At 36.4% G+C, this 11,480-nt stretch overlaps 1 protein-coding gene across 2 annotated transcripts; it reads right to left on the bottom strand.

Moving 5' to 3' along the window:
• Nucleotides 1-631: 631 nt before the first annotated feature.
• Nucleotides 632-4,128, bottom strand: LOC110797803 (phosphatidylinositol 4-kinase gamma 7). 2 transcript variants are annotated; one of them, XM_022002924.2, is made up of 2 exons: nt 3,692-4,128; nt 632-3,241 (listed from the first exon to the last, which is right to left on the bottom strand). In XM_022002924.2, exon 2 carries the CDS (start codon nt 2,992-2,994, stop codon nt 1,078-1,080), a length of 1,917 nt encoding a protein of 638 aa, XP_021858616.1. In that variant the 5' UTR covers nt 2,995-3,241; nt 3,692-4,128; the 3' UTR covers nt 632-1,077. The 2 variants fall into 2 exon arrangements, with proteins under 2 accessions (XP_021858616.1, XP_056697082.1); XM_056841104.1 differs by having other exon boundaries at nt 632-3,184; nt 3,692-4,030.
• Between the last annotated feature and the right edge of the window lie 7,352 nt (nt 4,129-11,480).

Consider the following 11,480-nt stretch of genomic DNA (forward strand, 5'->3'; position numbering starts at 1 on the left):
TCATGAATTTAAATAACAGATACCAGACTTCAGAGTTCAGATATCAGACTATGAAGTCTTCTCAGCAACTCTTGTTGCAGGAAACCTAAACAAGATACTGCAGTGTGTAATTTAATTACATCCAATAATTAGATCAACATACAAATTCCACTAATTAATAAAGAAAGATGTACTCCACAAGTCCACACAAGATATCAGAGAAATAGAAAGAGGATAAAAAAAAGTGGAATGGAGAAATTCACAAGAAACAACAGTCTCAGTGGTAGTATATATACATTCATTTCTATTCTTTCTTTCTTTTTTTGAAAGGACTTCTCATTTTCTACAAAATTATTTAACAACAAACCCACAAAAAGTGAAAGAAAAAACAACAGATACCAGACTTCAGAGTTCAGATATCAGACTATGAAAGTATGAAGTCTTCTCTGGTATTCTTGCTGCAGGAACCAACTATCAGACTTTGAAGTTCTCAGCAACTCTTGCTGCAGTAACCAACTCTACAAGAACATATACAATATACTGCAGGGTGTTAACTATATCCAATAATTGTATAAAGAAGGAATTTCCACCAATTACTAAAGAAAGATGTACTGAGGAATAAAAGAGGATAACAAAAATTGGGATGGAGAAATTCACAAGAAACAACAGTCTCAGTGGTAGTATATATACAATCATTTCTATTTTCTTTTTTTTTCCTGAAGGACTTCTCATTTTCTACAAAATTATTTATCAACAAGCCCACAAAAGAGTGAAAAGAAAAATCTAAAAAGAAAAAAAAAGCTTCAAAGCTTTTCTAAAGAAGAGAACAAAAAAATACAAACAAATCCTGCTAAGACAGACATGGCAGCCACCACTTCACTGAACCAGTACCCGCCCGCCCGGCCTGCCTTCAAAGAATATTTACAGCACTTCACCAAACTGCTGCCTCCGCTCCCACCACCACCACAACCCCACCACCACCACCACTACTTAATCCTATCGACCCCTCCTCTGTCGCAACCGCCTACAAAACCTTATTTCCTCTCAACCAGCTAAACCCTCTTCTCTTAAACCTGTTTAAGTAAGTATTTCTCTACCTCAAAACTGGCAAGAAGTTCCGAGCCTCTGTCTCTGTCTCTGCCCAAGAGTGACAGCCTTCCGCTCAGCAAATGCTGGGCGAAGCAACTCCTGGAACTTCTCAAGAAAGAATGCCCACTCTTCCTCATTCATGTCAACTACCTTCACAAAGCTTGCACTTGCAGGGAGCTGCTCATTTGCACTCCTATGTCCAGAGGATGAATAACCACCATGTTCAGTTTTCATCCCTGGAAATTTCTGAATCTTTTCACCTAAACTGGTATTTTTGAGGGACATTGATATCATTGACATTGATGGGTACTTTTGAGGAACAGGTAGCATTCTAAAACCACCCTTCTCCTCCTCCAACTCCCCATCTTTCTCCCCATCTTCACTTTCCTCTTCTTCTTCGAGACTTTCCTCGAGCTTTGAGAGAGGGTTTCTGCCATTTACACCAAATACTGGTGATGATCTGCTGAAATAATCATCTCCATTTCCCATTTTTGGAGTGTTGTCCCATTCAGGATCCTCATAATCAATGTCGAACAGAAATTCGTCTTCACCGGCTTCAGATTCCGGGACAAATAACTCCCTTTCTTCAACCAGCTTCCTCACTTCAACGCACACTAGCTCGAGTTCACTAGGCTCCTCCTCTCCACTACGGAATTCCCTGCTCATCATCTCACCAATCTCAGCGAGACACAGACCAAAGGCGGCAGCTTCCTTGAGGAAAATGGTGCAGAGCACCAAAATACGAAGACATGCGTCACGGATCATAGGAAGCTCGGAGCGGAGCATCTCACAGTCTTTATCTGGATCTAGGCTCTCGATATAAGCAAGCTCATCCTCGGAAAACGGGATCGAAGCTTGAGGCCAGTGGATCCATTCAAAATACGGATCCTCGAAACTTTCTGGGAGACAAAGACCATGGTCAATGGGAATGAGCTCAACTTGACCAAATCTCCCCACACCGTCAAGCTTCCTGACAAGTAGATTGCCAGCATGCCTATCGGTGTTAAAAATCCTAATGTCCAGGATCCCAATCCTATGCACAGATGAGACAGGAAAGCTTGAAGTTCCATGGTCACTAGCATCAAAATCATGTGGAATGAATTGTTGGCAAGAAGCAATCTTGCTAACCAGTTTCTTCTTGTGAGGTTTGTTACCATTCACCCCATCATTGACATTGAAGATAGAGTGAGTGATCTTCACCAAAGCCGTGGCAGGTACACCTGCAAAATGCTGGTGATCAAGAAGATAAGCAGCCACTTCTCTAACACCTGTCTCCCCTACACGGACAGACCTCTTCAGACCCGGTTGCCCAAGAGCCCTACCCACGAACCCTTTCGGGTTGTTCGGTGCAAAAGGCTCTTCATCAGTGGGTTTCACAATAGCAACACTCTCACCCCTAACATTCCTAAAGTAGTAAGCACCGCCAAGCCCACCGTTCACAGGCATCGGATCAACACCCTTCTTTATAGCCTTAGCAATGTCCTTAACCATCTGTTTCGTAATCACAAACCGGTCCGACCGTCCCAACAACTCGATCGGACCACTTCTATCCTTTTGCTGGAGATCCTCACCTCTTGGAGAGAGACACGGGGTGGATGAGCTTCGGTGCATATTGCTCCTCGTCAAAAGGAGTGGTGAATCATGTCGAATAGCATCAAGGTCATTCTTCAACACCATATCTCCATAAGATAAGGAGCTCTCGTCTGTTGGAACATTGAGTGCAATCTGAAGCCTTCTCTTTATAGTATGAACATTATCACTCCGATCCAGCTCCATCCCTAACACACACCCAGTATCCATCTGCACAAACACGCGTCTCCTACCAGTTGCAGAAACTCTTCCATGGAAATCCCCAGAACTCGACAATGGATTCTTGAAAATCCCAACTGGGACTTGGGTCTGAACAGGGCTGTTTACCTTAGACATGGTCAAAGAGAGCCCTGCCTCCTCTCTCAAGCTAGCACCCTAAACCCTAATCCGTCAACAGAAAAACTACTCAGATGGCACAGGAGGTCCAAGATCATTAATTTAATTTAACACCCTTCAAAACCCTAAATCACCTCCTTCTTAGTATCAAACACCAAATGAATCTTGAAATTTCAGCAGAATCGTTACACTGAAAAACTCAGAAACCCATCGTACTCAGTAAGATTCTTAATAGTACTCCGATTATCTGTAAATTAAAGGATAACACAAATCAATATTCGACACCACAAAAACATTCCTTTAACCTAAATATAAATTAAACTGCGAGCTTCATTTCAGCATAAGCAGATCCAACACTACTAAACCTAGAGCTGTCAATCACTAACACGACCCGAAAACCACCTCAAAAAAAATTGACTCAAACCATTAATACTAATAGTACTGATCTTGAATTCGTAATAACGTAAAATAAGTCAATAAGTTTCCTTTATCTGAAACTACTAATTCTTAAACACTCCAAAGATTCCAATCAATCAAGAAAAATTAAAAGTTTGTATTTTAACCTAAATATAAACACGGAGTCAAACAAATATCTGGATCGAAAACACACAACAAATTCAACAACAAAATTAACAACAACAAAAGTTGGCATTGACAATAACATAATGAAGGAGCTGTATAAACAGAATGAACTGACCTTATATTAAGAGAGATCTGGAAAACAAAAATCCAACTTCCAAGTAAAGAAATTTCCAGACAGGGAAAAATCAAACTGGATTGTAAATTCAAGAAAAAGGATGAAAATAATGATTGATTAAATCAAAGATTCATGAATTTGAGCTTCGGAATTTCTGTTCTCTCTCTATATTATCTATCAATCTCTGCGCGTTATCTCTCTCTATAGCCCCCAAAGAATGAACTGGGGGGAGTAGTTATTAACACTGGACCGCTAAAAGCTCAGAAGGGTTTAGCTAACTCAACCATGGTTAAGGAATCACTAAAAAGAAAGAAGGAGAGAGATAGAGAGAGAGGAAGGTGTTTAAGAAGGGTCTAGAATGAGGAATGTGAGCCGTTGGATTTGGGGGGAGAAGAATGGAAGGTGGGTGATTGGATTTTAAAGAGAGGGTTGAGTGATTAGGAGAGAGAAATGTTAATTAGAGGTTTTTTTGGGTTTAGACGTGGATTGGGTCACCGTCATTTTAGGGATTTTACTATTTTAGGGGTGTTTTCGGATTTTACTGTTAAGTCACCACTAGTCTTAATTCTGAATACGACCACGGCTTTGTTCTTTTCACTTTATTTGTTATTACGTATGATGGTATAAATTATTAGATTAAACTAAAAATATCATATCGAATTAAAAAAAATACTTACATAAATATTTAGATCAGACAAGACCAGATGAAGAGAATAGAGTCCGGGTACAGATAAAGATTCCCTTGGCCATGACGAGTCTGTGTGTCTTGGGCATGATCGTGACAGACTCACGTCAAGCTATCTTGTTTTGTGTTGGGCCATGTTTGGTTGAGAATTTTAAAAGGGCGGCCCAGCACAATCCATAACCGGCTTCTTTTGTTGTGCCTATGTCTAATTTTAATCAATTTAACATGTTTTACCGTGTCGTATTCCCCCCCCCCCCCCCCAACCAAGAAGTACAGGTCTACCCCAGCCTAGGCCCAGAGCTTCGTGCTTGTGTAGGTATGTGATTTCTTCGTGCTAATGTTGGGTCGTAGTTTTATTATGCTCATGTGGTGCATGGACATATGTCACACGAATATTGATTTCCTTGTATTGTACTTCCTTCGTCCCTAAACGTAGCACCACGGTTAATAGTGGCAACGTGCAAATGATGCTATATTTGGATAACAAATGGACTATTTACAATTATCTTCAATAATATCTCGTACCACTATCATGATAAGATTATAACTCCAGATAACATATACTTCGTATAAATAATTCAACCTTGGACGAATGTAATGTTCAAGAGATATTTTTGCACTTTGATCCCTTCTAACTGTCATGCGTCACGTACTATCTTGTGCACCGTATAAGTATAAGTATTTGTCTTTCAACATTTTTACTATGCAATTACAACCTGAACTTTTACCGTGTTATACTTCGTACCTATTATGTATTGTCTGTACAATTTTGAATAATTAATGGAAGAATTTTGCATTCACTAATAAATTGTCTAGGTTAGATTATTTATTTTCTTGTAGATCATGTCTAATAAGTTAACATAAGTTCAGGACTAATATAAATCTATATATTAAAAGTTTAGGACAGATGAATTTCAGTCGATATTATCTCCACTTTACTTTCACTTATTTTCACTCAAAAGATCTTTAATCTTGTCAAGACTTGACCAAATATGCTTACACTTTGTTGTTTAAAGTCAGAAAAAAAAAGGTGATTGGTTATTTTATTCCTTCCCAAAACAAGAAAAAGAGGGTTGAGATATTCTGATTTTGTGACAAAAAATAGTGGATATATTTTCTGTTTGGGGAGAGGAAGTTTCCAGGCAACAAGGTGAAAACATGCCCATTATATAGGATTTTGATTTAGCAGATCTTTTACAGCCCTGATAAATGGGCCATAGGCCCACAGGCCCACAAGGGTAAATACCCGACCCTGTTGGATTTTGATCTTGCAAAATTCTAGGGGCTACTATAGTACTATGGCCTTTGCTAGTGGTCAAATTTTGCCCCTTGGATAGAGGAAAGTTTGTGTATGACGAAATTACCCCCATATTGTAAGTATGGGGCTGAAGATCTACAGAAGAGTGGAATCATGAGTGGGTCCCAGTTGTCTAGTGTAGTACTGTAGTGCTCCTCATGATCAATAATCAATAATATCAATGTCTAGTTCTTCTACTCGTATTAGACACATACCGTTTAATTCATCTGATTTTCACTTGTAGTATAATTTTATCTCAAAATATTGATATTTATTTTATCTTAATTATCTTATTTTTGTTACACTTAAAATAAGGAAATAAGGTGAGTAGAACATAGTCGTAAATTACGGCTCTATATGGTTCAACTAAGTTTGATTGAATTAACTTATATGAACTTAAACATAACGATCCTAGGCTTTGCTCTAGTGTAGATTTATGCTTATATTAAAAAGCGTTCATAATATAGTTTACACGTTACGTGATGCTCTTCTTCATAACATGCATGTCATCAATCTACTTTCATTCAAAAAGTTAGAAATATGGTTTCAACACTAAAGTCTTATCCAATGAGTAATGGCATCTTAGATATTTTCCTTTCAAAATTATTGTTCATATAACAAAGAAAAACTATTTTATGAAAATATTCAATCATGATTTCTTGCATAAAGATATGATAATTAATTGTTATTCACGTAATTCACGGGGGATAGCATGTGCCGACCCAAATACTAATTGATGAATAAATGAAAGCATATCTTTCTAGACTCGGGCCAATACGGGGGTTGTTCGGGGTAAACACAAAATGGGCTCGTCATATGGCCCATAAGTCGTTCATGGACATCGATTTAGAAATTCGGCACGAGCCCGATATGAGCACGACAGGCCATAGTATGTGGAAAGATTGCTTGGATTTAAAGGTTACTTTTGGCTATTGACTCTAGTTTGCAAAATCAAAGATTCATGAGATTAAAATCCCAATTAAGGTTTGTAATGGGAAATTTATTGCTTTCAAGTTTACCTATATATCCGAATGAGGCTCTCTATCATGTTAGTTCGGGGGTTCATATCACTCCCACAAAGTTTAGTCTTTCCTCCCTAAAAAAGAGAATTCACATGCGTTTCCTATATTCACTTAATCAAACTTATAATATATCACTTGAACTTATATGAACGTATTTTAACTGAACTTATATGAACGTATTTTAACTGAACTTATATGACTTTTAAGATCAAAACAATTTTTTAAACTTATATCACATGTTCCAACATGATTAAACTCAGTGGTGATTGAACTTTTTTGAAGTTTATTTGATGATAAGCCACTAGAATGTTTTGAAACTTTTTAACCATGAGAATAAATTAAAAATAATAATTTTTAGAAAACTTGAGTAAGAGTTTATGCTAAGAAGGGGGAGCAGAAATGCAGTAGAGAATAAGGGAGCATGTGGTTTTGAGGGAATTTAGTGAGTAGTAACCGTGGTTGAAGATTTGAAGACGTGGGAGGTTGTCATTTGTAGATAAGGGTTGAGTCAGCGTTTTTGCTCCCACTTGCCTGGTCAATACTAAATCCAATACCGCACGTGATGTTGTCACGTGATTGTATTATTTTAATCCTTTACTGTCACTGTTATGTAGCCACGTGTAGCTCAAATTTATCGTCCTTTTAATTTTATTTTATATAAGAGCATCTCTAATGGTAAGCTAGTTTGACAATTAGCTTGTTATGCCACATAAGATTTCAAGCTATTTTATTGTCTAGCTAATTTATGCTCCAATGGTTAGCAAATGATTAATTTACGTTTCTTTAATCCATTTGTTGGGCCTGACTATCCACCTTGTCGGGTCGCACATCACCACGACTCCACATTAGTATGATATTATTTGTTTTGGGCAAAGCACGATCGAATTTGTTTTGGGCTCCTTTTCAAAATGCCTCATACTAACAGGAGAATGTGAACACTTATATGCTATATAATTTTTACATCATCTTCTGATGTGGGACTTGGGTTGATATCCAACATCATTAATCAGAATTTGGAGTTGCCGGATGGAACTAATACAATCATTAGTGGATCGCATAGATATATCGGACATATGAACCCAACCCATCAACCCTATGATCATTGACCATCAACCCTATGATCATTAACCAACCCGATCCGCCATCATAATTTAATCAATGGACCCATAATAAAACAAGAAATTCCTTACTAATTACATCTACTATATTACATACAAATCTTTATATATGACGGTTTTATTTATAAGATCAACTTCTTACCAAATAGTTATACTTTTAGTTAAATATTACTCTCCCATTCCTTCCAGTCTCTGAATGAATGCCTCAACATCTTTTTCAATATAACATATGGATCAATCAAAGTTTCTAATCAATTCGTTACACTTTCTTATAGGGAATTTTTTTCCCACGAGTGGTATTGTTCCCATTGATTTCATTCCAAAAGAAGGCTAAATAGTAAATACCTAAACTAAATGATACACTAGCAAACTAAAAAATAAATTGGGTACCACGTTCCAAAGACAACAAATCTGAAGAGAATCATACTCCATAACACCTACCCATACACCATAGTTGATTAGGGGTGTCAATTCTCAATCCGACCCAGTGAACCCGATGGGTTTGTCCGACCGTTTAGAATCCGAACCGTTTAGAACCCGCGAGTTAAAATCCGAAATCCGATCCGATCCGATTATATTCAACCCGAATCCGACCCAACCCGTTAGTATTGATCCGATTAAGATCTGAATCCGTTAACAGACCGATCCGTGACAATCCGGATCCATTTAATCCGATCCGAAGCGATCCGAAACCCGTTTATGATCCGATCCGTTTCAATCCGAATCCGTTCCAACCCGAGGAATATCCGTTTAATCCGATCCATTTTTAATCTATGACCCGTTTAATCCGACTCGTTTCAACCCGTGACCCGTTTAATCCGATCCGTTTTTAATCCGATCCGTTTTTAATCCGTGACCTGTTTAATCCGAACTAATTCCAACCATCGATATAATAATATATTCAATAACTTATATTACTAATCTTAAATTCTTATTACTTTTAAAAGTTAGTTATTATTTTCGTCCCCTAATTAAGTCATCGATATGATAATATATAATTTGGAACTAAACTGAACCAAATTCCAACCCGCTACCAAATAACCCGATCCGATAATTACCCGAACCAATATAAAACTGAATCCAATGTAACCAGGCTAAATTAGTTTCAATCCAACCCGTTTTAGTCTGTTACCGATTAATCCGATCCGATATGAATCCGATCCGAAATGAATCCGATCCGATATGAATCCGACCCGAAATGAATTCGATCCGATATGAATCCGACCGACATGAACCCGAACCCGTTATAGTCCGACTAAACCCGTTAACAATCCGTCGTATTCCAATCCGATCCGACCCAAACCGACTACAATCCGACCCGTTTACAACCCGATCCGATATGAATCCGTGAATAAAAACTCCGACCCGATCCGGTCCGTTAAGTTTTCAATCCGATCCGATCCGACCCGTTAGCCAAATTAATCCGTTCCAATCCGATCCGTTTCAACCCAAATCCGATGAATCGGACCCAAACCCAATCCGTTGATCCGATTTGACACCCCTATAGTTGATTGATTCATGGAAGTTCGATGTACCGAGACACTAACCCAAAAAAACAAGACATTAATTATAAGGAGTCATCAATCATTTATTACCACGTCATAGATTCATTGAAACTTGAAACCCCCCTTCCAGTTTAAGGTTTATTGTCCCATATTCTCTATCTTTTTTAGTCCGTCTTTAAAAGATTGTCCTATCAGGCTATCATTATAAGGGCATAAACGCTTAGACCATAGTTATCAAACACCTTGGTTTGGTGTTTAGGAGAGATAAGTGAATAAAAAAAAATATTAAAAGAGGTAGAGAGATGAGTGAGAAAGTTAGAGAGAGATTGAAACCAAAAAAATTTTGGTGTTCATGAACACCAAATGGAAAACCAAAATATTGCTTGGAAAGATTGACATGTGTCATATGGGGACCAAAATCATTGGTTTTCTATTTTTTTTTTTCAAATTGCAATGTGATTTATGACATAGATTTGTTGTGTTAAAAATATAAACCTATTGCAATTTTACAATGCCTATAAAATTAATTACAACTCAAAAAAATAAAAATAAATTATAAATGTCTTTAATTTTTTGTGCTCTATAAATAGACACCAATATTGATCCACCTTAAATCACAAAAAAAATCTTCATTTTCTTCCCTCTTATTTATTTTTATGTGTTGTTAACAAAAGCTTAAACAATGGATAACAACTCATTTTCTATGAGAAATAACAATCCTCAATCGTCCAAAAATATCCAAAATTCCCAAACATATCCAACTTTACAAACTTATTCACATTCAATTATATACCTTAACAAGTGAAGTTTTACTTAGTTTAATTTTTAAGTATTTTTTAATTAAATATTTATTAGCCGATTATAAAATTTAATTAATAAAAAATTAATATGTCACTAACTTAATTAATAACGATTAATTATGTCATTAATAATTTGTTTATATACTTATTCATAACAATATCATGAGATATAAATGTAGGTGGGGTATGGATGATATAGGAGAAAGATGATATTTTGGTGTTTGATAAATGTTGTTAAATGTTGTTGGTGTTGAGTTTGGTGTTGGGGAGAGAGAAATGAAAAAATAATATATTTTATTAGGTTGAAGACCAAAACCAAGGTGTTTGATAACTATGCTCTTATGAGGATGAATTTTTACTTTTGTATAGAGGAAAAAAATATCAAAAATACATTTAATCCATCATTTTTTTCTGTTTATACTTTCACATAACCAATCGTTACTCCCTCTGTCTCTTAATACTCGCATTATTTTGACTGGACACGCATGCCAATACGCAACTTTGACCAACAATATATTTAACTACGTATTATAAAAACATTAATATTTTGAAAATATATATTAAGATGAAGCCAACAATATATTATATACTAACATTTGTTTTTATATAATATAAAATAGGATCAAAGTGAATTATATAAATAGTGCAAAAAGTCAAAACAGTACAAATATTAAGGGACAAAACAAGTACTCCGTAATAAAGTATTTTTAGTACATGGGGCACATAAATGAAAGACAAAATGAGTTAATTTATTCCATTTTCTATTCTCCATTGGCACTTGTACTATTTGTGATAGGGAATTTAATCTTTATTTTTTAAATCTAGTTTGTATTTAAATAATGCACATACCCGTAATGTAAGGAAATATACATACCTAAAGAAACGGGTCAAGCTGTCAGAGACTGATGAACTTGATGGCCATTCCCGTGGGCTAGTCCGGTATAGCCGCACCCGGATTGCCTATAATTTGTTGTTGTTGTTGTTGTTGAATGACAAGTCAATAATGAATACGGAATTTTATAAATTAAACTAGTTAACATCCACGTTCGGATTGTCTAAACTGCCGTTAGTTTTTTGTTAAACACTTAAACTGCCTACCATATAGTGGATTAAACTGTTGGATATCTTGGATTATATTTTGAAATAAGCTAGTTAGGTAAAAAGTGGGTGCGTAACATGTAGGGTGATAGTAGAACATGATTTTTGATATAACAAAAGCAAGGAAGATTATAAATAACGTAAATAAAGAATACATGGATTTAACGTGGTTATGTTAGCTACATACGTCCACAGACAGAGGAGAAAAAGTTTTATTGATCTTGAGGAGTACCTATAGAGTTTATACGTACTCTCTAGACAAAG

Source organism: Spinacia oleracea, chromosome 3 (assembly GCF_020520425.1).
Source record: "Spinacia oleracea cultivar Varoflay chromosome 3, BTI_SOV_V1, whole genome shotgun sequence".
Taxonomy (NCBI): Eukaryota; Viridiplantae; Streptophyta; class Magnoliopsida; order Caryophyllales; family Amaranthaceae; genus Spinacia; species Spinacia oleracea.